General features: G+C 38.3%; 1 protein-coding gene across 1 annotated transcript; it reads left to right on the plus strand.

Moving 5' to 3' along the window:
• The first annotated feature begins 11,365 nt into the window (after nt 1-11,365).
• Nucleotides 11,366-24,489, plus strand: LOC125253089 (CD209 antigen-like protein C). Its single transcript, XM_048166869.1, has 5 exons — nt 11,366-11,681; nt 18,891-19,238; nt 23,727-23,854; nt 23,928-24,028; nt 24,144-24,489. Exons 1-5 carry the CDS (start codon nt 11,522-11,524, stop codon nt 24,274-24,276), a joined length of 870 nt encoding a protein of 289 aa, XP_048022826.1. The 5' UTR covers nt 11,366-11,521; the 3' UTR covers nt 24,277-24,489.
• Nucleotides 24,490-27,866: the final 3,377 nt, after the last annotated feature.

Here is a 27,866-nt window from a genome sequence, read left to right on the forward strand (position 1 = left end):
AATTCAGAGAGCAAGCTATGGCCTATTATCAAACACTTCAATCATGTAATATTTTAATAGAAGTTTTAATTTAAGCTATAGCCTATATAATACTGGAAAAAATAAATACACATGCTGAACAAACTGTCATATTAGTTAAGGCAGCATATTAGAATAAATAAAAATAATTATTCATGGGATAAGCATTTCACATATGTAAATGAACAGTAAAACTATATTGTCAGAACATGGTTAAAGAAATTTAATGGTTATACATTCAAAAGTATGGAAACAAATAAGCTTAAAAATAAGGAATATAAGCTTAAAATATTCCTTATCCTGTGGCTCCCTCTATTGGACAACATTTTCAGGTGAACCTCTTTCAGATAAAATGCTGATCGTTAAGAAATTGCGGTTAGCTTCCCAAGCATCAATAACTGTATTTGGCTTCGACAAGTCTGAGACTCCCGGCCTGAGATTGTGTCCCAGACGGCAATAAATCGTTTGTGAATATTTGTAAATATTCATGGCTTAAACAGCTGGAAAATTGACTGCAGTTCTGTGGATGTTTTTTTCCCAGGCAGGGTTATAAACTAACAAAAACTAAAACTATTAAAACATTTATGCTAATCGAAATAAACCTGAATATAAGAAAAAAATATAGGCCTATATATATTAGTAAAACAAACTTAAACTAAACGAAAAACTAGAAATGTTGCCTTGTGGATGTCATTTCGTTTTTCCCCTCTGACTTTCAACCGACGAGATCATTATCTTTTCATTAACCGACAAAGTAAAATAAAATTAGAATTCAACGAAATTACAATGGATACCTGTCTGTGACCCATTAATAAAATCCCAGGGGTTTAATTCGTTTTAGCCTACATGAAGGAATAGCAGAATAAACAACAGAATGTGAGGATTCATCATCATCATCATCATCATCATCATCATCTTCAGGCACCTGCAGCGCTTCTGAATGGAGAAAACAGGATTAAATCCTAAAGGAATAAATAACCTATGCGCAAATTTATTTTACCTAATAAACATATTAACAAAATATAATTCTTTTTATATTCTTTGTTTTACAGGCAATTTTTTATTTTTATTGTGAGTGTACAAAAATAATTGGCCCATTTAACCCTTCACAGATTCGAAATGTGTTACATAAAGGTGACCATAAATGTCTGAGTATTTTATTTTTTTCCCGCTTTTATAAGAAAATATAAGTGATCGCGCCGGCGCCTCACACGCACACACATTATTTTTTTTTTATGACTGAGCACTGTTCTTAATTCACTTGCCAGCAACATCACCTAAAATATAACTAAAGCTTAAATATAGTAATTCAATTTATTAGACAAATCGAATACAAGCACATGAGAACAAATAAATAAGTCTTCTAATAATAATTAATGCAACACATCTCAAACGAGCGTGTATAACCATGCAATATATATTTGTTTATTTCGTTGTTCTAACCTTAAGGTTGTTTATGCCATTGCAGCACTTTTCCATTATTTTTCTAAGTAAACATGCGCTTTAAAAAAAATAAAATAAACACGTTTGACCGTCGAGCTCGACTCTGTTGTGTTGTTTGGCTGCTTCAAGCCAAGCGCACTTGCAGTGTTACCATGGCCACTTATATACATTTTTGGGCTTGTTATTATTATTTCCATATTAAGAGGTGAATGCCTTAGTTCAGCTGGAATGGCCGGTGTGTCCTTTGAACGGAGAAAAGTCAGCTGTTATTTCGGTGCTTGCAGGGTCGGCGCCACAGGGGGGCCCCAGGGGGCCTGGCCCAGCCACCTAGGTTACTGTGCCCCCTCACCTCTAGTCAGCACACCACCCTGCCTCGGAGCGCGATTTCAGCCGTTGAGACTCAGCAACAGGCACGGTGACGGTTCCACTGTGCCCTCTTATTCCTGACATATAATTATATATATTTAAAAAATATATATATTTTTTGTAAATTAATTTAGTTTTACTAGAATCAAATCAACTTTGCAACTTTGCATGAAAAACTCGTGACAGGCGATTAACTAAATTATGTCACTAGCAGCTTGTATGTAATTGGTTGAAATATGACTGTATACGTCATGACCTTAAGTATTCTTTTTTCAGTCAACTTCTACTCTTTATTCAATTCATAATAATCTGTATTCGTCTAAAACACCTAACGCGCTTGATCATTCAAGCAATCATGGATTTAAGGAAATGGTTTACCACCACCTCGACGACAACAGTGAAAACTGTCATGCCTAGCACTAGCACTAGCACCACCAGTGATGTCGACAGGCCAGTGACAGAGGCCCATCCGAGCGACGGTAGGCGAGCTAGCGTGACTGCTTCCAGTCATGATGATGATACTTGCCCAGATGATTTGGGAAAAGATGAGCCTTTGCAAATAAGACTAAATTCGTATCCCACACGCTTATTTGGCACCAGAACCAGATCATTTTTACACGCGTGGTTTCAGAAAAGAGATTGGCTCGAGTATTCGGTTAAAGCAGATGCGGCCTTCTGCTACCCTTGCAGAAAATTTAGCGCTAGAAGTGCTACGCAGATCAAGATCGGGCAGCCGCAGAGCGGGACTAGGCTTGACCCAGCTTTTACAACCAAAGGCTTCCGTGACTGGAAACACGCTGTGGAAACAAATAAAGGATTCAGCAGACATGAAATGTCCAAAGAACATTTGACTTGTTATAGTATGTGGAAAGAAAAAGTAAGCCGAATTGATAAAGGTAAAGAAATCTCGACGCTACTCTATGCAGAACAAATACAGAGAAATCGATACTACATGTCGTCTCTTATTGATGTTGTGGAGTTTCTGGTGTCCAACCAATTACCCTTGAGGGGTAAAATTGAGGCCTTTGATCATATGGATGAAGGTGGGAGTGGACTGTTCATGTCATTACTGGAATTCAGCATCAGGAAGGACCCCCAGTTGGCTGAAATTGTGAAAACAATTCCAAAAAATGCAACTTACACAAGCCATGAAATTCAAAATGAACTCGTTGCTGTAATGAGCAGCATTGTGACCGACGCAATAGTGAAAGAAATCGGCGATTCGTGGTTTACTGTGAAAGTAGACGGAACCAGGGACCCTACTGGAATGGAAAACATTTCTATTGTAATTCGCTACTTCAATGAAAAAACACTGGAAATTACAGAACGATTGCTTGTGATGACCATCGCAAATTCGGGTGATGCACAAACCATCACAAACATGATACTTTCAGAGCTGTCCAAGGCAGGCTTGAATGCGTCTAAGATTCTGAGTCAAGTGTACGATGGAGCCGCGGTGATGTCGGGGAAATATGGTGGAGTGCAGCGACTTCTGCAGGAAAAAGTTGGCCGGGAGATACCGTATGTACACTGTCTAAATCACCAGCTGCACTTAGTTGTTGTGCATGCGTTATCTGCTGAGAAAGCCATTCAAGATTTTTTCAGCATATGCAACGCGCTTTATAACTTTTGCCGTAAACCCACGGTTGCTCTGCAATATAGAGGTGACAGACTCAAACGTTTACTTGACCAGAGGTGGACAGGCCATCTGGCTACTGTTGCCGTCATCGTCAGTTCATTCGAGGACATTACATCAGTTCTTGAGCATGTCAGCTCTGCAAGGACTTATGGAGCTGAAGTTCGCATGGAGGCGGTTGGACTGTTAAGGGAAGTGTCAGATGAAAGCTTCATTTTCATCTGCCATTTCATTCACAAGGTAGGCCTAAGACATTTAGGCTATTTTAATTGTGTGTGTGTGTGTGTAAATATTATTTTATTTTATTAAATAACAAAATTCAACAAGTCAACTCAAAGTTTTCTTTAAAAAATGTAAAATAAAATTTGCATATAGGCTATTTTAATTTCAATCATTTAAAATTGATAAATCAATTCTCATTTCAATTCGATAGAATTTTATGAATTTTAAATGCACGAATGGACTAAATACTTTTTTAGTTTTTAAAAGCCTTTTCAAGATTTATGCGCTTCAATTAATAGTACAATTCCATCAAAATTAATTGAATAATGCTTACATATGAATCAAGAATTTAAAATGAGAAGCACACTAGAGCTTAATAAAATATTTTGTATAAATCTTAAATTATAGCCTACATTTAAACTTTTTATTTTATTTATTTTAAAACTATTTTAATTTATGAATACGACTCCCATAAACTAAATGGTCCATTCCCTTTTTGCTTAATCTAAAAATGCTTTATAATGCTCAAGTTTTTACTAATTATTTCATAATATGAATAATGTGTAAGGATTATTCAATTCAATTTGATAACATTTTACTATAGCCATAATCGACATCTTTAAACTTGAAAAGGGATTTTTTCAGTTAAAACAGTTCGACTAAAGATAGTCGTAATATGGGTTTAAATAGCCTGATTTTTAGCATTACAAAAAAAAAAAAAAAAAAAAAGACAAACAGCATTTTGAGATCCTTCAATGTTCAATTTCAGTTAACACAACCTTTAATTAAATCGTTGCCATAGGTTCTTTTGTTGCTCAATCCTGCCAATATCATTCTGCAAGGAGAGGATACAGACCTTTTAACTGGGATGAAACTTGTATCTTCAGCTGCCGAATGTGTGCGCAATCTCCGCAGCGAAGATGAATTCTGCATTCTCTGTGACACAGTTACAGCGAGCACAAAAGATACACCTGTCTCAGCAAAACGGAGGCGACAGGTAAACAAGAACCTGACTGAATATGTAGTTGAAGAAACAACTGGAGCCAACATCATTGATAAAGTGGAGCTACGCAGGCTGTACTTCAGTGCTTTGGATCATATTCTAGGTGAAATTGAGGTGCGTTTCAGTGAACGTAATTCAAAGTTTGCCGCAGCACTTGCCGCTCTTGACCCAGAAAATGAGACCTTTTTGGATGTAAAGTCCATAAAGCCCATCATGGATTTAACTAATTCTACCATTGTGGAAACGGAGTGCATTGTTGCAAAGCAATATATCTCCAGAATCAAAGAGGAGGAAAGCCAGCAGATGATGACTACTAGAAGACTTCTCTCTGAACATCACAAAGTTCTCGAAGCAATGCCTAGTGTTTTGTCCGCACTTAAACTCGCTGTCACATTCGGGGCCTCTACCGCTATGTGTGAGAACTCGTTTTCTGTGCTCAAGAACGTTTTCACGGACAACAGACGAGCAATGAACCACACACGTAAGTCTCAGCTCGTGCAACTTGCGTTTGAGCGGGACCTTACAAAGAAAATGCGCAACGAATGGAAAGACCTCGTTCTGAGAAAGTTTAACTCCTCCACTCGTCGACTGCAGCTTTTCTAAAGGTAAGATGTGTTTTTTGCTTTTTTGTCTGATATTGATTATAGCCAGTGCTGGTCCGTTTATTATTTATGAGACTGCTGTAGGCAGCGTTCGTGCTCTGTATCGTTGCGTCTGGTAGCCTAAATGGTGACTTGATGGTTGTTGTTTCAATTAAAAGTGGGTGTATTGTGGAGGTATGCCCCCCCCAGTGACACAACGAGGCCCCCTCGTTCCGTATGTCCTGGCGCCGACCCTGGGTGCTTGCTCAACAGAGGTGGCCGGAGGAATGGCCAAGCTTCAATCAGGGAGACAGATTTAATGCTTCCTCCAAGTTATGAACATTTACACCTTAAAGCTTCCTTTGGGCAAAATAGGAATAAAGCTAAAATATCATTAGTGTTATCCACACATACAAATCCAGACGTTAGTCCACACGTACGTTGTCCAGACGTTTATCCACACGTACGTTATCCAGGCGTTTATCCACACGTACGTTATCCAGGCGTTTATCCACACGTACGTTATCCAGACGCAAAGTAAAAAAATATACTTTCTCAACTACGTCGCCGCCGCGCACTTTGAGCGCAGCTCCAACACGTGACCGTGACGTCTAACGTCTCATATCTTACGTCTGACGCCTGAATACTATGGGATTTTGGCCAGACGGCTGGCGTGCGTATACACGTTAGTTCTCCTCTCAGTTTGCTTAGCAATCATCAAATTTTGTTGAATTCACCCCTCATATCGGAACGCCATAGACTTCAACAAAATGTGATGATTGCTACGTGTGGATAAACGTCTGGATAACGTACGTGTGGATAAACGTCTGGATAACGTACGTGTGGACTAGCGTCTGGATAATGTAGCCTATGTGTGGATAACATTGATAATAATATTTTAGCTTTATTCTTATTTTGTCCAAAGGAAGCTTTAATTAAGGTGTAAATGTTCATAAATGTAGGAAGCATTACAAATCTGTCTCTCTGAATGAAGCTTGGCCATTCCTCCGGCCACCTCTGTTGCGCAAGCACCGCATTTGCTGACTTTTCTCCGTTAAAGGACACACCGGCCATTCCAGCTGAACTATAGGCTTTCACCTCTTAATATGGAAAATAATAATAATAATAGGCTAATAATAATAATAATAATAACAAGCCCAAAAATGCATATAAGTGGCCATGGTAACACTGCAAGTGCGCGCTTGGCTTGAAGCAGCTAAACAAATAAAACAGCAGAGACGACTCAACGGTCAAACAGGTTTTTGTTTTTTTGTTTTTTAAGCGCATGTTTACGTAGAAAATAATGTAAAAGTGCTGCAATGGCATAAAAAACATTAAGGTTAGCACAACGAAATAAACAAATATATTGCATGGTTATACACGCTCGTTTGAGATGTGTTGCATTAATTATTATTAGTAGGCCTAGACTTATTTATTTGTTCTCATGTGCTTGCATTCGATTTGTCTAATGCAATAAATTGAATTATTATATTTAAGCTTTAGTTATATTTTAGGTGATGTTGCTGGGTAAGTGAATTAAGAACAGTGCTCAGTCATAAAAAAATAAATAATGTTGTGTGTGCGTGAGGCGCCGACGCGATCACTTACATTTTCTTATAAAAGCGGGAAAAAAAATAAAATACTCAGACATTTATGGTCACATTTATGTAACATTTCGAATCTGTGAAGGGTTAAATAGGCCTATTATTTCATAAGAAAAGAAAAAAAATGCCTGTAAAATAAAGAAAGCAAAAAGAATTTCCTTTCTGTGGACTTCTCAAAAATGAACCGAAACTCAAATAACTTACTTGTCGCAGTTTGTTCCTTTCATTTTGATAATATGTTTATTATTTAGGTGAAATAAATTTCGCGCAGAGGTTATTTATTCCTTTTATAGGATTTCTCCATTCAGAAGTGCTGCTGCCCGATGATGATGATGAATCCTCATGTTCTGTTGTTTATTCTGCTATTTGTTCATGTACTCTAAAACTAATTAAACCCCTGGGATTTTATTAATGGGTCACAGACACGTATTCATTGTAATTTCGTTTAATTCTAATTTTATTTTACCTTGTCGGTTAATGAAAAGATAATGATCTCGTCGGTTGAAAGTCAGGGGAGGAAACGAAATGACAAAGGCAACATTTAGTTTTCGTTTAGTTTAAGTTTTTTTTAACTAATATTTTTTTTCTTATATTCAGGTTTATTTCGATTAGCATAAATGTTTAATAGCTAGTTTTATTTTTTCTTAGTTAACTATAATAACCCTGCCTGGGAAAAACATCCACAACTGCAGTACAGTCAATTTTCCAGCTGTTTAAGCCATGAATATTTACAAATTCACGAACTAATTATTGTCGTCTGGGACACAATCTCAGGCCGGGAGTCTCAGACTCATCGAAGCCAAATACAGTTATTGATGCTCGGGAAGCTAAGCAATTTCTTAACGATCAGCATTTCATCTGAAAGAGGTTCGCCTGAAAATGTTGTCCAATAGAGGGAGCCACAGGATAAGGAATATTTTAAGCTTATTTTCCTTATTTTTAAGCTTATCTGTTTCCATACTTATACTTTTGAACTATAACCATTAAATTTCTTTAACCATGTTCTGACAATATAGTTTTACTGTACATTGACATATGAGAAATGCTTATCCCAAGAATAATTATTTTTATATGCTGTCTTAACTAATAGCCTATGACAGTTTGTTCTGCATGACATTTCTTTTTTCCAGTATATAGCTTACAATATTATAATTTCTATTAAAATACATGATTAAAGTGTTTGATAATAGGCCATAGCTTGCACTCTGAATTAATCTTTTAATTTCTAATTTGGTCTTTTAATTTAACTGTCTTTAATGCATCATGCATTTTTTTTTGTTTGTTTGTTTTGTTTTGTTTTATAAAGGATTTCTATGGGGGACAAAACTCTGTAACAATATGTTTTACTTGGATAATGCTGTCATTATCTTAGCAGTAGTGTTTATGACAGGAGAAATGTGTTGATTAGTTGTCTCTGGTTGTCATTTTAGGACCCAGGCATTTTCAAGTTAAGCAATAGCACATCTTTTAATGTCAGTTGATTGGCTAATAGTGTACGTTAGGTCATGTTTTCATCAACATATTTAAACAAAATTAGGAATAGAGAAATATTCAGCGATTTTGAGGTGCGTTAAATGTGTTTTCTTTTTGCTCAAAACAAAGCAAAAACACCAATTTACAGAACTTCAGACAATTTACAAAATAACAACTGGCAAAACTTACTTCAGACGTCACGGCGCAGACGTCACGTAGCTTCTCACGTAGCTTCTCACACGGTTTCTCAGGCGAGAAGGGGGGCGACGAAAGTGTCACGCTTCTTATCACACGTCATTGGTCACGGCTTCTGCTCACGGCAAGGTACGCGACGATCAACACGACTGATTGCTTAGTTAGCATCGTAAATAGAGAAACGACACCTCATAAAAAACGCTCTGGTGGACACACGGCCTAAGTGTATTCGCCTAGAGGTAAGACTCGCTGATACTAGCCTCTATTTCTGATAACACAGTAGCCTATATGTAGTGTTGTAGGTAGCAGTGAAACTGCAAACTTAGCAAAGTAATGTTAGATAGACAATTACATATAAGTTGCATATAAGTTGACTGTTATCAAAGTATTTATGCTAACGTTACCACAAAAGCCTGTTGCTGTATTGGTTGAGATAACTGCAGAGACCGATAAATTTGCGAGATGAACCACTGATGTAGTGCAGACTATAACAAAATAATGTTAATTACTGTAAGCTTAAAAATATAATTGACACCCACTTTTGATAAAATCTTTTATCTATGTCCGTGAGTAACCTCAAACGCGCATATGTTATGGGCGTGGTGAAAAAATGCGGAACTACCTGCTATTACTGGTTGTAGTTTTAAGCCTCTGGCCAAAAAAGCCTCCGATGACGCAAAATGACGATTTTTGCGTCATCGGAGGCTTTTTTACAGAATAAAAATGCATAAATCTCTCATCTCGGGCTGATATGAAGGGGGAAAGCACGGTAATTCGAAAATACTAGTGGTATTCTACTAATACAAAGCTTAATGCTAAATCCTGAAGTAACCCTTTAAGTCATTATATTTCCACGGAGGTCGGGGGAGGGGGGTTGCGATTAACCGCCAAACCGCGTTGATATGTTGCGTCTTCACCGCGGTAAGAAAAATCCCATACCGTCACAGCCCTACTTCTACAGTGTACTTAATATACTAAAAATTCTTCTTTAATTCTACTTAAGATCAAAGCACAGTATGGGTTCAAATGTACTATAAGTGGTATCTAAATACATTTTTTAAATACAGAGATAGTATATTAAAAACACATTTAAGTTCATATTTCATGCAGTCTCAAAATAGCACAGTTGAGTACACTTAGATGTTCTTAAGATGATCTTAAGAAGTGCTAAAGAAGAATTTTTAGTATATTAAGTACAAAATTAGTGCACGCAAATAGAGCACTTTAAGTATATTATAGCAATGTACTTTTTTTTTCACCTGGGTTGGCATAGAGTTGATCAGGTTGTTGATTGTGGCCTGTGGAATGTTGGTCCACTCCTCTTCAATGGCTGTGTGAAGTTGCTGGATATTGGCAGGAACTGGAACATGCTGTCATATACGCTGATCCAGAGCATCCCAAACATGCTCAATGGGTGACATGTCCGGTGAGTATGCTGGCCATGCAAGAACTGGGATGTTTTCAGCTTCCAGGAATTGTGTACAGATCCTTGCAACATGGGGCCGTGCATTATCATGCTGCAACATGAGGTGATGGTCGTGGATGAACGGCACAACAATGGGCCTCAGGATCTCGTCACGGTATCTCTGTGCATTCAAAATGACATCAATAAAATGCACCTGTGTTCGTTGTCCATAACATACGCCTGCCCATACCATAACCCCACTGCCACCATGGGGCACTAGATCCACAACGCTGACATCAGCAAACCGCTCACCCACACAACGCCATACACACAGTCTGCCATCTGCTCTGTACAGTGAAAACCGGATTCATCCGTGAGGAGAACACCTCTCCAAAGTGCCACACGCCATCGAATGTGAGCATTCAAACATTCACTGATGCTCCAGAAGGAAACATGATGCATTAAGAGCAGGAGGGTGAAAACTTTTTGAATTTGAAGATCAAGGAATATTGTACTTAATTTGTGCTTCCAAAGGGCAGTACTAAAATATATATATATATATATATTTCAACAAAATAAGAACAATTTGGACATCTTCATCCTGTTCAAAAGTTTCTTTTCTTTTCTTCCGTTCTGTGTTACTAAATTGGTTTGTTTTGCTTCTTTGTTGCTTTACCCCAGATTTCACGATTTCCCAACACACACACACACACACAAAAAAAATTCAGGAAAGCATGAGTGAGGTTGATATGTTTGTGTGCAGTATGCATTTTCCAATTGTTCAGTGGAAAATTACTGCTAATGCTGTTCTCTTTTAAGAAACACTTCTGAAACTAACAAAGGAAGTGAGGCAAAGGTGCAAATGTGTTTGTCTTGACAGCTTGGACTTCAATAGGGCATCTGCTCAGTTTTAGACCCCTCTCTTTTTTTCAGTTTTTATGATCCTAATATGGTAACGTGTTCTGATTGGTTTGGGGGTAACAAGGAACAATAAGAGGCGTATATAAGACAGTCGCTCTGGGTGAGGGTGTTCTTCTCTCTAGAACTGTGTAGAAATCTGCATTAAACAACCTTCTTGCATGAATAAAATTAACACAGACATTTCCTGAGTGTTTGTTTCATTATATTCTCACCACTGAAGGAATAAAGACCTTTTCTACAACAATTAACAAGTCACTATGAAAGTAAAATCAACAATTCTTATTTTTTATGTAATATTTAATATTCTTGTGCCCCCATAATCTTTAATTAAAATAACTTCCCCTCCCTCTTTCAATGACTTCTCTTCTCTTCTCTTCTCTTCTCTTCTCTTCTCTGATGACGTGTTTACTGAGTGGGACAACCTGTCAATCACATGACATCACAGCAATAGGCGAGTTTTACTCAAATATACATCACAAAAAGGAAGAAAAAGACTTTCTTCTGTTTCATGTCAACTTTAAGAGTCTGATGTCATGTTTTTGTTTTCACACATTGACCACAAGTTTTTTTGCCACTAGCTTTAAATAGAAAACGAGTGCTGACTACATCTACAACGAACAAGATCATTTAATGTTTGAAGGTTAAAGAGCAGAAATGGCTGATGGTATTTATGAAGATGTGATCAGGACTGAGTCTGAGGGAATGAACACAGACAGAATGGAGATGATAGTAGAAATCTATGAGAGTGCAGAATGTGTGAGAGATCATGACTTCAGGACAGAGACAAACACACACCAACCACTTCAGCGTACAGGTAATCACATTCATTACTTTGATCAAATCATCAGAGTCTGCACATGTTCAGTCATCTAATGTCAGACCTGTGCTGTTCAGAAGTGATTGTGTGAAGATCAGAAGAAGCTACAGTGTGTTTGGTTCAGCTTTGTGTTCTTCGGATGCAATTGTAGGATTTAATAACTGATGCAAAAACTTGGGAAAATGAGATCCAGGCAGTAGATAAAGTTGATGAAAGATTATTTATTCATTACAATTAAATTTAGCCTCACACGCAAACTTTAATCGATAATGAAAATACTTAATAAAACCAAAAGGTAAAATAACAACCATAAAGAAGCAGTCAATAGTTAATAATAAATTTAGAGTATTGTAAAATCCAGAGTATTGTATCTAATAAATGAAAATCAAAAAGAGCAATAATTAAGACATTTGCAGATAAGAGACAAAAAAGCAGAAGCCAAGGAGAGCAAAGGAGAGAAAAAGCTGAATTATCAATGACTCGGTCAGCTTTATACCATGAGCATATAGGGAAATTTACATCCCACACAAACGGATGTTTTTATATTAAAAGAAAAGGTTAATGGTTTTTGGTCCAGTGTCAAAAATAGATATGAGTTGTTTTGACCCCCTTAGGGAGTTTTGCAAATCTTGCACTATTAAATGTAAGCATACATTAATTCTGAAAAAACATTACTTCTGCAGTACTTGGCAGGCGTCCAAAGTCTAACCACAAACGTGTCAGCGTGACCTGTCACACTGGAACACTTGAAGAACAACTGAACATAACAATCATACTCTCAAATATAAAATAACCATAAAGGTACAGTAACAAGTAAATCCTTGAAAATATGATAAGAATTAATATATAAAGTATGAGTACATAAATATAGGAAATCAAAAGTGAAACTGATAAATCATAAGCCATAAATGATTAAAAATAAATATTAATAAAAAATGCATGAATATGAATATTGACCATCTCGGATCCATCAATAACTAGCCATTTATATATGATTTTGGAGAGAGAGAAAAAACTGACTAAAATGTTTACTCAGCCTGTGTTTCAGTTAGGATGGTCAGTCCATTTCGTCCTATGAATGACGTTGTTTTTCCTGAGACTTGAAGCCTTACAGTCTAAGGCATGATGCCATTTTTGTCCAATGACTGAAGCGTTTTAATCTGAGGCATGATGCCTTTTCATAATATGACTGAAGTCTGAGGATGTCCTAAAACGTACACCATACCTGAGGTCTTCATAATAATGTTCATGAGAATGCTGCTCTATCTTTGTGTTGGTGTAGAAACAGAAACCACAGGCTTGACTTTACAGGCATGGTGTTGTTAGTTATGGTTCTGAACCGGTTCAAAGAACGAAAACGCAATTTTGACCAGAACGTAACCAGAAACGGAAACAAAAACAATTTTAATCGTTCTGAAGAGAAATGTTAATTTGAAATGGCCATTAACCGGTTAATAACGTTATTTTATCATTCCATTTAATATTTTGATTTGGCACTCAAACAATCACGAATTCAAATAGTACAGCCTATGCAAATGTGACGCTGATGCATCCATCGTGAGTGAAATGCCCACGCTCAGGCTCAGCTGTCAAGTCATCATAGGTTAGGTAAGTCACAATGGCAATGCCCTGGCATTAGTTTTTCCGATGATATATGTCATCAACCGTCAAGTAATAGGCCTACATTTAAGTGAAAATGAATGCCAAGTAATATGCAGCTGGTTGTGCATTTTGAAACCAGCAGAAATTGCAGGACAGTAAAATTTTCAACATCAAATGCAGCACTTCTGTGAACAGAGAAAACCAGGCCTACCTACATAACACATATAAAATAAAAGGGAATATTTAGGCCTATAGGCTTAAAAAAATAGGTGTACAGATTAACAAAACGAAAGTGGTTCATTGTGGCGCAGTCCAGAGATCTAGGAAAGGAAACAGACATTCTGCTTGTTTTCTATATTTGAGTATCTTTTGTAAATGTATGAATTATGTCTTGCTTTTACCTGTATGACCATAAATTACGGAGACAGTTTACTGTCTTAGAAGGACAAAAAAAAACTGATATGAAAAACTGCATTGTTACTTGATATCGCAGCCTGCTCAATTCAATTCTGTAATACAATCTGCTGTTTACCACCCATGACCACCGCATGACTGTGCTGTTATATGTGAAGGATGATGTTTTACGTTGATAATGCGAGTGAAGTACAAAGGTCATGTAATAAGTAATAGTTTAGCATTTGTCTCGAAAATGAAAACAGTTTGATTTGTGCCGAATGAGAAAGGTAGCCTACAGGTTCACTTTAAATTAATTAGTTTTGCATCTTATTTAGTTTTATTTCCAATAAATAAACCTGTTTCTTGTCTTAAATATAGCAATAGAAGCTGGAATGGCGTTAAAAAAAAAAAAAAAATTGTATTTGTTTTAGCTTGACGTTTATAAAGCCTGAACAGGCTGTTAACTTTAGAGGTTTTGTTGTGGAGTACATAAGCTAAGTGGGTAGGTAAAATAAAATAGGACTGTTTTGTTCATAATTTATGTTTGCAAACATTATAAACAAAGCTATTGTCACAAACACGTCAGGTTCCACCATCCACCAATACCAGCGCACTCAATCACCGGAATACTAATCACCGCCACCTGCACATCATCAGCACTGCAATCACCCGCACCATAAAAGACTCACACTCACTCACACACACTCACTGTCCGGTCTTGTTTGCACTTCACTTACCTGAATGCTTACCTCAAGGACTCCAGCTCTCTACTTACCTGTCTACGGCGTCTCCTGTGTTCCTTGTGTGCAATCCCATCTGTGTGTGAGTGTTCCCTGTCTCCAGTCTCCAGCGTCAACTCCATACTCCATTCCTACAATCATCAAAAGGACAGTATTACCTATCTGCTTCTCTGACAACTATTATCATCTCTATATACTCACCTGCATCTCTGCTGATATTGATGGAGTATTTTATCCATGCAATGGAAAACAATTGTAGAATTTGTTTGCTTACTATAAAAGCTAGAAGTGTTGTGAGGCCCTCTTGGCCTTTGTAACTGTAAGGGTCAAACAAGTTTACTTGAGCATATTTTGTTGGTAATTTTCCACCAGACAACAGGTGGCTGCGAAATGAACAAGACCATTATTATGGGTGTCACGTGAAGACTTCTTGCCTCTGGGGAGTGTTGACTGTTTTGATACAATGTTTCATTTGGCCAATGGGAAAAGGGTTGACCATCAAATTGGCAGAAGGCCCATGAGAAATGAAGTCAAAAGATGTACAGTAGCTGGAAGCTGGTCACCCTTACTAAGAAAATTCTCTTACATAAGAAACACCTGCAATGACTATGGCAGAAAGGTCGGGGAGTACATGGGAAGGAGGTGTGGGAGAAGAGCCCCCGTAGATGATATCATGGAAAATAACTGTTAGGGTGAATATTACCAGCCAATGATGTTACTTTGGTGTGTTTTTAAGAGATAAGAAAAATGTATAAAACTGTGCCCCGGCTAAGGGAGCCTGAGATGCGGAGCTGGCATCTCACTTTGTTGCTTGACAATAAAGTTAAATACTTCTGAGACCTGAAACTTCGACTCTGCGAGTTTTTCTTCGAGACCAGATCTGAAGGGACAAAGAAACATCAAAGCTGCCACGACAATATCAATAAACATCACTGTTTGCTTTTAAATCTGCCTCCGTGCCATCTCTGTTGTAACAGCTATGTAGGCTAGGCTATTTGTAAACATTTTACTTTATTTACCGATAACTTTATTAACATTATTTCTGAATGTAATAATAAAAATGCGACGTATAGGCCTATGCGACTTTTCTTTTTTTCTCTCGTGAATAGCGTCGGTATTTTTAACCATGCAGCAAACATTAAAATATCTCGAAAAAATACTCATTTATAAACCATTGTTTTTCCTTTCGTTTAATAGGTTTACATTTGGACAGAATCTTGTTAGAAAAGATTAATTTTCACAGACAGGATGTCACATGCTCTTGTACTGTGATGTACTTTTCCACTTATTGGCCTCAACTTCTAAAAGTAGAGTCTCAAATAGCAGAGGACTACAGAGTAGAAACACATATAGCTTCTATCATTTCCATGACCAGGTGAACAAAAATGCCTCAGCTTGTTTATGGCAATATAAACACAGGGAAACCATACAGGTACACATATGTAAGCAATAAGGTACGAGAGGCTGTGCTATGTATCAATGAAACTTTCATGAAGTAAACTTTCACTAAAAGTCTTCCTTCCACCGAAAAAAAATAGTCCCTGACCATGAACAGCAACAGAAGTTATTACGCCATTATTACATTATTACACCATTAGGCGGCAAAGACTGTCTTTATGAGTGTGTCAGTCAGTAGTGTGGAAGATATTTTTCCCCTACACACCTGACTTAAGTTTACCTGGGTCGTCTCCTAATCGATGTTTTAATAATTTATACACGTCTCCTAATCGATGTCGGCTGAGTTGGTAACGTCTTGACCCTTTTGAACACTATCACTTGGGAATAAGGTTTCTAGTGTAGGGAACAACACATTCCAGGGCCCAGTTTACGGCCGGGGCCCCTCTCTGTCTGTAACAGCAGACAAAGGTTTGTTACATTTTGATTGGATCTGGGTGGAATAACACAAACAAACTGTCCAACGCCATCAGATAAAGATGTCAGGACAAAATCTAGACACCTATTAGAGGGCAAGAAGAAGACCTCTTGTACCAGGAAGGACAGGACTTCTCATTGGTCCACATGCAGTTTCTGCCCTTCAACCATCTAGAGACTTTGTGAAAATGAGTTCCACAGGGGAAAGAATGGTGGGCCACACTGTGTGTGTCCTCTGATGACAGCAGCCAATCACAGCACTGGAATGGAGAAGTGCCAAATTGCAATCTCCTCCTCATCGGAAAGGGATAAAGGTACCCTTTCAACAGACACTCCTCGTTCTGAGTCTCCCATTGGATGAGACATAACAGATTCACCGTTCTGAATCTCTAGCCTGCGAAGGTGAGACTGTAACAGATAAACCATAACATTCTGAGTTTCATCAACAGAGACAACAACAGATCACCACATTCTGAGCCTCCATCCTGTGAGGAAAGAGACATTAACAAACACTACGTTCAGAGTTTCCATCCAGTGAGACAGTAACGACATCTGCAACAAGGTTAATCAATGGTGACCGTAGTACCAATCCCAATTTTACTTAGTGTCCTTGGATGGCCGAAAGTAAAATCAATACATTAGTGTTCCCTAACTTACTGCACAGCAATAACCAGACAGACTCTAGACTATGCCTTAGAATATGCTTTATTATATACTATAATATGCTTTACAGCCGGAGGACCTCGTATCAATCACAGAGAATCCCACCAGCAAGAAGAATACAACAGTTTATATAGGATAGGAGCATGGCAAAGCATTCTACAATATGATTTGTTCCTCATATGTCAAACCCTCATGTTACTAGTTAAAGCAAGATCTGCTCAAATCATGTGTTTATTAGTTTATTGGTTACTCAATATCATGAGTATTATATTATATTTAGATTTAGTTGTCTAGCTGTCCCTAAGTTTAATTTCTCCTTTTCTTATATTTGGACATGATTCAGACACACACTGATTTAGGCCCAAAGTTTGAGGACATTTGGGTTTCAAAAGCATATAAATGTTATTCCTGCAAGAAAAAGAAATGTTAGTTATGATTAATTTAAAAGTTCCATCACAGTAGCGAAGACTTACATTGAAAAGATTGAACATGGAACAAGATGCTTTGACTAGCACTGTCAGTCACAGGAAAAACCCTTAACTGTTCAAAGAACAAGATAATACATTGGACATTTAAACAGATTTTTTATTAAGAACATAGGACTGACCTGAAAGAAAATGCTGAATCGGAATGCAGGTAATGAAGTTGCTCACTCGATCTCTTTCTCACAATACTCTTATACATAATACATTAAACATCAATGAACAATATAAATTGGGAACATACAGTTTACATCGCTAAGAGAGGTTGCTAAGGGTGTTGTGTAGTGATACACAGAACCATTGGATGAAGCGGTAATAGCAGAATCAAGGACAGTAACTAGCAGTGTTGGTCACGTTGCTTTAAAAAAGTAATTAGTTATAGTTACTAGTTACTTCTCACAAATAGTAACGGAGTTAGTAACTGAGTTACATCATTATAAAAGTAACTAATTACCAGGGAAAGTAACTATTGCGTTACTTTAAAAAAATAAAATAAAAATAAAAATATGCCAAATAAATTGAATGCCCCCAATATTACATGTAAGTCTAAGAATAAATTATTCTTGATGCGACTCCTGACTCATGATCCGCTCTTGCTCACGACATGAAATTTCTCTGTACTGTGTTGGTAGCCATTAAAGAAAACGTAGTTTCATATTTATGTTTAAATAGTCCTATGTTAGGTTTTAAATTCATTTATTCGATTATGAAAAGTTAGTGAACAGCATGAGTAAGATGCATCATAAGATGCGCACATATATCGGGAGACATGGAGTGGGTCAGATAAGATTTTGACCACATCATTAAGTTTTGCTTTGTATAGCCTTTCTTTAAAGTGAATTTCGTTTTGTAAAAATTGTATCTTAATTTTAATCAATGTTTCATCTACCAATTGCTTTGATTTAATATATAACAAGCAAATATAGCAGACACTAAAATCATGACATGGAGGCGCGGGCGCGATCACTGGCGCGTGAACTGGAGCGCGTCTCATAGGCTAAATGAACCGAAACTCAGAGGCTGCTTGCCTCGCAGACCTGAGAAATATATCTATAGAATGCTTGAAATATCTACTTTAACGAAAATGAAGTTATTAAAAACGAAAAGAAAGAGGCTACTCTGTGTATGACTAACCGCAGCACACACCAGAGAAAAAAACTTTGCAGGTCCTATGGCTGAGAGAGAGCTTACTCGGATGAAAACCGCTTCAGTGAGCTCAATTATAGTAACGCGGCATTTTTTTTGTCAGTAACGGTAACGGCGTTGTAACGGGAGAAAAGTAATTCGTTTGATTACTCGTTACTGAAAAAAGTAACTGCGTTAGTAACGCCGTTTATTTATAACGCCGTTATTCCCATCACTGGTAACTAGCCATTTTATAAAACACAAACATACAATTAGGAATTTAAAAAAAAAAAAAAAACATTTATCTTGATGTCTGTCATTTTCAGGAAGTGATTATGTGAAGATCAGAAGCTCCAGGGCAGCTGCAGTGTGTTTGGTGCTGCTGTGTGTTCTTCTGCTGACTGCAGTCATAGTGCTGTGTGTCCACATTCATACAAAGAGCTCAAACTACACAGCAGAGACACACCAGCTACTAATTAACATCACCAACCTCACAGAAGAGAGAGATTGGCTGAAAATAAAGAACAAAAACCTGACCATTGAGAGAGACCAGCTACTAACTAACATCACCAACCTCACAGAAGAGAGAGATGGGCTGAAAATAAAGAACAAAAATCTGACCAATGAGAGAGATCAGCTAAAATTGGAGAAAAATGATCTTCTTGGTAAAACGGGTGAGTTTCTTTTGTCATTTTAGTAGTTTCTACAGAGCAGGAATATAATCTGGTCAGTATTCATAGGTGTTTGAATGTCAAGTGTAATTCTAGTGCACATATTCACAGCATGGAAAGAGTCTATAGTACAAAATAAATTCAGTAACACTTTATTTCAGTTGTCCACTTTTACAGTCCACTGACTACAAGTAACTTTACAACTACATGTCAGTTTATTCTCCTAATCCAGACCCTAACCCTACTCTAACAGTCTACTAATACACTACTGAGAGTTCACTGACTGCATGTCACAGAGACGAACTTCGTGATTCTCTCCTCTGACCATCGGAGGGAGCTCTCGCCCGAATACTGACACTTACATGCATACACTACATTTCCCCTCAGCCCATACCTTGGGCTAATTACCACACCCAGCTGAAGATCATTAACTGGACTATTTAAGACTCTCATACACACCACATCATTTTGAAGTCTCGTATTGCCACGGTGTACATTTCTGAGCGTTATTATTCTGTCTGACTGTCTGCCTGTTACTGATCCTGTTTGCCATCCGTTTACAATTCTCTGCTGCCTACTTTTGGACTGTGTATTGTTTCCTGACCTGTGAGTGATATCTGCCTGCCCCGATCTACTGCCTGTATCCTGACCACAATTCTGCCTGTCCCTTACCATTCCTGTTTGCCCCTGCCTGTTATACCACTCTCTTCTTTAATAAAAGCATGCAAATGGATCCCAGCCTGAGTGACGATTCATTACAGAAGACTTCGCCAGCACAAGATCCATCTGCTTTCTCTCACCTATGTGCAACCATGTCAGCCCAAGCCAGCCAGCTCACTGCACACCAACATCAGCTCAATCGCCTCACGACACTCACCGAGGAATTGGTAAAAGTGCTGCCTTCCGCACGCTTGCTGCACAAACAAATTGGGTGAGTGACACACTGAAAGTATGTTTACGTAGAGGATTGTCTCATGAATTACAAGCGGAGCTCACCTGACGTGACGAGGGCAGGAGTCTAGACCAATTCATTGAACTCACTATTCAAATAAACAACCTCAATGTTCTCGTAAATCTGGTCAGAAACGCAACATTCATTCCTCTCCTCCCGTGGACCCAGAGTATTCAGAACCCATGCAGATTAATTCCTACCATTTACCCGAAGAGGAGAGAAGTTGCAGACTGACTCACCGTCTCTGTTTGTACTGTGGTAACCCCAGTCATGTGAGAAACAACTGCCCAGTACGTTCTCGTCCTGAAAATCCACGGTCGGTGAGTGATACTAACCCTCATTACAGCTCTGACATGTGTTTGTCTGTGCCCATTACTCAGCTGTTTAACGATCAATGTTTAACCACATCTGCATTGCTGGATTCCAGGGCAGCGGGAAACTTCATGTCTGAAAGTTATGCTCAACAAAACCAAAATCCGTTAATTGAATGCTCTTCTTCTATCACAGTGGAAGCAATAGACAGTCGGCCGCTGGGCTCCGGACGTGTTAACGCCATATCACAACAACTCACCATGCAGACTGGTTTGTTCCATACTGAGACCATTCAATTCCACATTCTACCCACTTCCACCTCTTCCATCATCTGCGCACCCATAACCCCCAAATCTGCTGGAGAGAAGGTCAAATCACACACTGGAATGAACACTGTCAGACTAAATGCCTGTCTCACTCACAATCCACTGAGCCCACTTCGGACTTCAACCTACCCAGCGCGTACAGAGACCTGGTCATAGCCTTTAGCAAGGTGTGTGTCTCTCAGCTGCCGCCTCACCGTGCATATGACTGTGCCATTGCTCTTATTCCAGGAACCACTCCACCCAAAGGCCGCATCTTCCCGCTATCATAACCGGAGTCGGAGGCTATGAGAAAATACATAGAGGAGGAACTGGCTAAAGGTTTCATATGTCCTTCCACCTCTCCTGCCTCAGCAGGGTTCTTCTTCGTGAGCAAGAAGGATGGCGGCCTTCGTCCTTGCATCCATTATCGAGGACTGAACGAAATTACTGTAAAGTTTAGATATCCATTACCCCTGGTTCCAGCAGCATTGGAACAACTTTGTACTGCCAAGTATTTCACCAAGCTAGATCTCCGCAGCACCTACAATCTGATCTGCATTAGAGAAGGGGACGAATGGAAAACTGCCTTCTCAACTGCAACTGGACACTATAAATATCTTGTTATGCCCTTCGGGCTAGTCAATAGTCCTTCTGTCTTCCAGGCCTTCATCAATGACGTCTTCAGAGACATGCTAAACAGATTTGTAATTGTATATATCGACGACATCCTGGTTTACTCCGACACCTTGGAGGAGCATGGAGGAACAGGTCAGAAAGGTCCTTGAACGTTTGATCCAGTACAAGTTGTATGCCAAGGCTAAGAAATGCGAATTCCATCAGAACTCTACCTCGTTCCTGGCCTATATATTCAGTCCCGACGGAGTAGCAATGGACGAAAAGAAAGTTTCAACCATTCTCAACTGGCCACAACCCACTACCCTCAAAGAACTGCAGCGTTTCCTGGGTTTCCCGAATTTCTACCGACGCTGCATCCGTAATTTCAGCTCCATAGCCTGCCCTCTCACAAGCATGGTAAAGAAAGGAAACAATCATCTCAGGTGGACCCCTGCTACCAGCCAGGCTTTCCAACAACTCAAAGATCGCTTTACCACAGCTCCCATCTTGCATCATCCCGATCCGTCACTCCCGTTCATTGTTGAAGTGGACGCATCCAGTACCAGTCTTGGGGCAGTACTCTCTCAAAGGCAAGTTAATCCATCTAAACTTTATCCATGTGCTTACCATTCCAGAAAACTCACAGCAGCAGAGAGGAACTATGACGTCGGGGACCGGCAATGCCCCACCTGTAACATGAACAAACCCTCACATCAACTGCCTGCTGGTCTCCTACAACCGTTACCTCTGCCTCAATGCCCCTGGTCCCATATTGCAATCGACTTTGTGACTGACCTTCCAGCATCCAACAACTATTACCACCATTCTCATCGTCATCGACCACTTTTTCCAAAGCCTGCCACCTCATTCCTCTGCCAAAATTACCCACAGCCATGCAGACAGCAGAACACCTGTGCAATTGGGTCTTCCGTATCTACAGTTTACCAGAAGATATAGTGTCCGACCGTGGCTCACAGTTCACTTCACGTCTCTGGTCCACATTCTGTCAAGCTTTGAATATCAATGTCAGTCTCACCTCCGGCTACCACCCACAGTCCAACGGCCAAATTGAATGCCTATACCAAGAACACACTCGTTTCCTCCGCTCATACTGCAACCGCCACCAAATGACTGGTCCTGATACCTACTGTTGGCAGAGTATGCTCAAAATTCTATCGGCAAACCAGCAACCGGATTGACCCCATTCCAGTGTATTCTGGGGTTTCAGCCTCCGCTATTCCCCTGGTCCGGGGAACCCACCAACGTACCTGCTGTCAACGACTGGATGAATCGGAGTGAATGATATCCTAGACCCCAACCTTGTGGAGGAGTTCCACCTAAACCACCCTGAGAGACCAGCCCCTCGACCACGTGGGAGACCCCCGCGACAGCTACCTCCTCGCGCCAGGAGGCGCTCGCAGGCTGGGGGCTCTATCACAGAGACGAACTCCGTGATTCCCTCCTCTGATCACCGGAGGGAGCTCTCGCCCGAATACTAACACTTACACACATACACTACATTTCCCATCAGCCCGTACCTTGGACTAATTACCACACCCAGCTGAAGATCATTAACTGGACTATTTAAGACTCTCATACACACCACATCATCGCAAAGTCTTGTATTGCCACGGTGTACGTTTCTGAGCATTATTATTCTGTCTGACTGTCTGCCTGTTACTGATCCTGTTTGCCATCCGTTTACGATTCTCTGCCGCCTACCTTTGGACTGTGTATTGTTTCCTGACCTGTGAGGGATATCTGCCTGCCCTGATCTACTGCCTGTATCCTGACCATGATTCTGCCTGCCCTTTACCATTCCTGTTTGCCCCTGTTTGACCTTGCCTGTTATACCACTCTCTTCTTTAATAAAAGCATGCAAATGGATCCCAGCCTGAGTGACGATTCATTACACTGCAGTTGCAAAGTTATTATAGATAGTCAATGTCTAAAGTGAACCATAAATTCAAAATGTAATACCTATTTACAGTGTAAATTGTAAAGGAATTACAATTGTTTCCTCTTTTAAGGATAATTATAATTTATGGAATTCCTAGATTTGGGGTGTAGGTACAATCCTTATGAATACTATTGAGACTGTGTTCATAACTGACAACTGACAACTAACTTGTTAAGTGATGTGTTAGGGTTACGTGACTTATTTTAACGGTGTTTTCACACCTAGTTCAGTGTGTATATGTGAACAAACCAAGTGATCTCAAAAGAGATAGTTACAACCCACTAACACTAAAGCTCACAGATAAATGAGACAAGTTAAAAAGACTGAAAAACTGGTTGTGTTTACAGATGGATGGGTTTGTTATCAATCCAGTCTTTACTTCATTTCCTCTGAGCAGAGGAACTGGACTGAGAGCAGAAGATACTGTACAGAGAGAGGAGCAGATCTAATCATCATAAACAACAGAGAGGAACACGTGAGTGAAAGAGTGAAAGTGTGTTTAGCTTCTACCTGTAAATGATGAAATGTATCTGTGTTATTATTCTTAGGAATTTGTCAAGAAACGTTTTTTTGGTTTCTGGATTGGTCTGACTGACAGTGATGTGGAGGGTAGATGGAAATGGGTTGATGGCACCAACATGACCTCTGGGTAAGAAATCACTGAATTAAATTGATTATTATCAAATAAATGATCATATCTCACAGTCAGTATCATATCACACAGAAAGCAGCACTGAACATCTAATGCTGATCTGTTCTTTCAGGTTCTGGGCGACTGGAGAGCCTGATAATAACAATGATGATGAAGACTGTGCTTTGACTTCTTCACCAGGATGGAATGATTATCAATGTAAAAGAACATTAAGATGGATCTGTGAGAAGAATGTTTTTAAATGACACATTTCAATAAATATGTGAGCATAATGCATTATGAACACAAGCAACTCATAATAATTCAATAAAGCAAAATGTAATAACTGCACTTAATGTTATGAGTATGACATTACTAATAGCTTAAATTTTTTTTCTACTAAATTTTAAACCAGCTACAAAATGCCTCAGATTTAAATATTCATGAAATAATTACTAATTCTACTGTACATTACTACTTAAACATAATCCAAATCATCTGTATAATAACCTGTGAAGAACTAACATTATGTTTACCTCAGGAAAATTTGGCCAATAATGACTAGTTCAGTAGTTATCTACAATAGAGAGAGAGAGAGAGAGAGAGAGAGAGAGAGAGAGAGAGAGGATAAAAAGCATCTCTATAGAGGATCATCACTAAAATTATAAATAGTGTTGTAGGGAAATACAAAAGTGTAATAGTCTGATTACTCTTTATTTTAAGATGTATTTATACATAAATTATTAAGATAAAATTATAAATTTAAGTATTGAGAAATATCAATAACATGTACTATGGTTAGGAATAGAGTTTGGTTTAGGGTTAGCTGCATGTATAGTTTAATTATGCATAATTTACTGTTATAGTACTGTAAAATAAAGTGCTAGTTTTACATTAAACTATTATTACAATTGTGCTGAAATGTATTATTAAATGGGTGATATACTGCCATTTTTACAAGATGTAAAATAAGTCTCTGATGTCCCCAGAGTCTGTATGTGAAGTTTTAGCTCAAAATACCCTACAGATAATTTTTATAGCATGTTAAAATTGCCACTTTTTGAGGGTAAGCACAAACGCTCTGTTTTTGTGTGTCCCTTTAAATGCAAATGAGCTGCTGCTCATAAGCAGAGGGGCAGGCTTTCATGTTGGCACAAAGTGTTAGCAATGCCGATTACCTCACAAAGACTCACTGAAAATGTCAGAAACTGTTCAGCCTTTTATGTTCAAACCGAAGACAATGATGGAGAGACTCAAGAAGAAATGACAACATGTAGAATGCAACAGGACATTTCTGAATGGTTAGTTGATGAATTTATGTAGCTGATGTGGAGTTAACTATCTTAAAGTCATTTATTAGCATATTCTGTCATGATAATCTATAAATCACTCATGTGGGAACTGTTTAATTAAAATTATGTTGGCATCTTGCTTTTATGACATGCTATTGCATTTGTGTTATGTACTGTATTTGGCCTCACCCCCTTTGTTGTGTGTTCTTGGGATGTATGGGTTACATAAATTTTAGGGTTAGTGATGTCACCAACCCGGGAAGAAGGGAAGAAGCTCGTTGTAGTTCCTACCATCTGTCGGTTGTAGTCCTTAAACAGAGAATTCTTTAAAAGAAACCCAGCAAGCAATAGCCGTCATTTCACCGTCTCGGTTAACTATAGACCCGATATAGTCTGGCTATGTGTAACCCACTTTTAGCCAAAATAATCTTTCCTTTGGTTACATGTCGTTTTTGCCAAAATAACTTGCGAGTTGTATGATATTGCATCATGTAAGTGAAGTCAACAGTGATTACAAGGTGTTTGGTTTCACATCTTTGACATGTTATATTGTGTAGGCTGTGCGTAGCCACAATTTAGCTCGTAGTCAGACCGGCTATTTGTAGCCCACCTATAGTCAATCCTGATTTATTGTAGTTTTTGGACAGGAAGTGCTTGAGATGGTTGATATCTCATCATGTTCGCAATGTCAATGATTTCTACAAGATTTAAGTGGCATTTCATGACATGGTCTGTATGTAGTCACGATTTAGCTCTGAATTGGATAGGCTATGTGTAGTCTGCTTTTAGTCCACCCGGCGAAATCGAGGCAATTTATAGTCTAGTTTTTTACGGCTTGGCTATAGCCCTGATTCAGACCAGCAATGAGTGTAACCAAAATAGTGTTAAGTCATTTTCGACCACAAAGCTTGTGGGATTCTTGATATACTTGCATTTATACATTTATATGCAAGTATATATTTGAAACAACATATTTTTGCTGTCACACAATCCTACATTCTACGATATCATATATATATATATATATATCAGGGTATAGCCAAGCCATATATTAATTATAATTATATACCCCACACACATGACTCTGTATTTAATTTTAAGTTAAATAAAAATTTACAATTCTCAACAGCTAGATGGCAACTGTGGCTCTACTGAGACATGACCACTGGCAACGCGAGACTTGAACGTTGACTCTCGATCACTGTTGCCAGATCTCGCGATAAACATTTCCGCATTTTACAACTGTTGGAGACGGAGAGCAAGCAACAGCAAATGTTAAAGCAAATTCTTTCCTGCTTTTGGTCATGTAAGTATCTGTGTTTTTCATTTTGACATGTGTTTATTATTTATGTACATTATGTGACATTTTAGCGGGTAACAGTGCAGACTCAGAGTAAAACGTGGTTATGTACTGCACATGTACATGCACATGTACTGTAGTGTTTCCTTGTGCCCTAAAACTCTGTAATTATCTAAATACAAGGGGGTAAACATGAAACCTGTGCACCCTACTATTATTTGTTATGGAAGCCTTGTATATCTTTTAATCTTTTGATCATTATGAAATAAAAATATGAGTTTTTGATTTGGCAAGGCAAGTTTATTTTGTATAGCACATTTCAACAACAATGTTCAAGGTAATTCAAAGTGCTTTACATAAAACATGGAATTTATGGAACTGAAAATTAATCAGCTTGTTTTATAAACCAAAAAAATATTGTTAACATTTTTTATTTAACTTTTTTTTGTCAGTGTTTTATATTTTTTGTTACACGTTGTAATTTTCTTTTAATGTTTATTTGTATTGTATTTGTAATTTTTTTTTTTTTTTTTATCATTGTGCATTATCTTGAGTTCTTTTTCTAAAGAAAACCTTTGTATTTAATTTGTTTGGACGGATTGTCATTTATGAGAGCCTGTTATATTTAAGTGAAAAGAATCCTTTAGTCATTATTTAGTTGTCTATTGCATGTATAGATGTAATCATTCATTAGTAGTGTAATTGATAGTCTATTTTTAGGTTATAGTTAGACGTCTATAGATTTTCACTGACAGCCCCAATTTTGCCTTATTTTAGCCTAGACCCATATTAACCGTCTATTAGACATAATAAATATGTAGTTGTCTAATAGTCGTCTAATTGATGACTAGTCTACTCTTGGGTTATGGTTAGACGTCTATTAGATTTTCACCGACAGCCCAAATTCAGCCTTATTTTAGCCTAGATCGATATTCACCGTCTATTAGACATATGTAGTCGTCTAATAGTCGTCTAATTGATGACTAGTCTATTTTTTGGTTATGGTTAGACGTCTATTAGATTTTCACTGACAGCCCAAATTTTGCCTTGTTTAGCCTAGACGGCCGGGCTATGTTTTGACGGCTATTAGACGTCTAATAGACATAAAATTGCTTGCTGGGAAATATCTCTGTTTGCATTCAACTTTGAGCGTCGTAACTTTGCAGATGTTGTTTATGATCAAACAGTAACATTACACACTAACTAAAGTTAAAATCATAATCAACCACCCCTTTAACTAATTTTGATTTTAAGTCATTATTCA

This window comes from Megalobrama amblycephala, linkage group LG2, assembly GCF_018812025.1.
Source record: "Megalobrama amblycephala isolate DHTTF-2021 linkage group LG2, ASM1881202v1, whole genome shotgun sequence".
In the NCBI taxonomy this organism is placed as follows: domain Eukaryota; kingdom Metazoa; phylum Chordata; class Actinopteri; order Cypriniformes; family Xenocyprididae; genus Megalobrama; species Megalobrama amblycephala.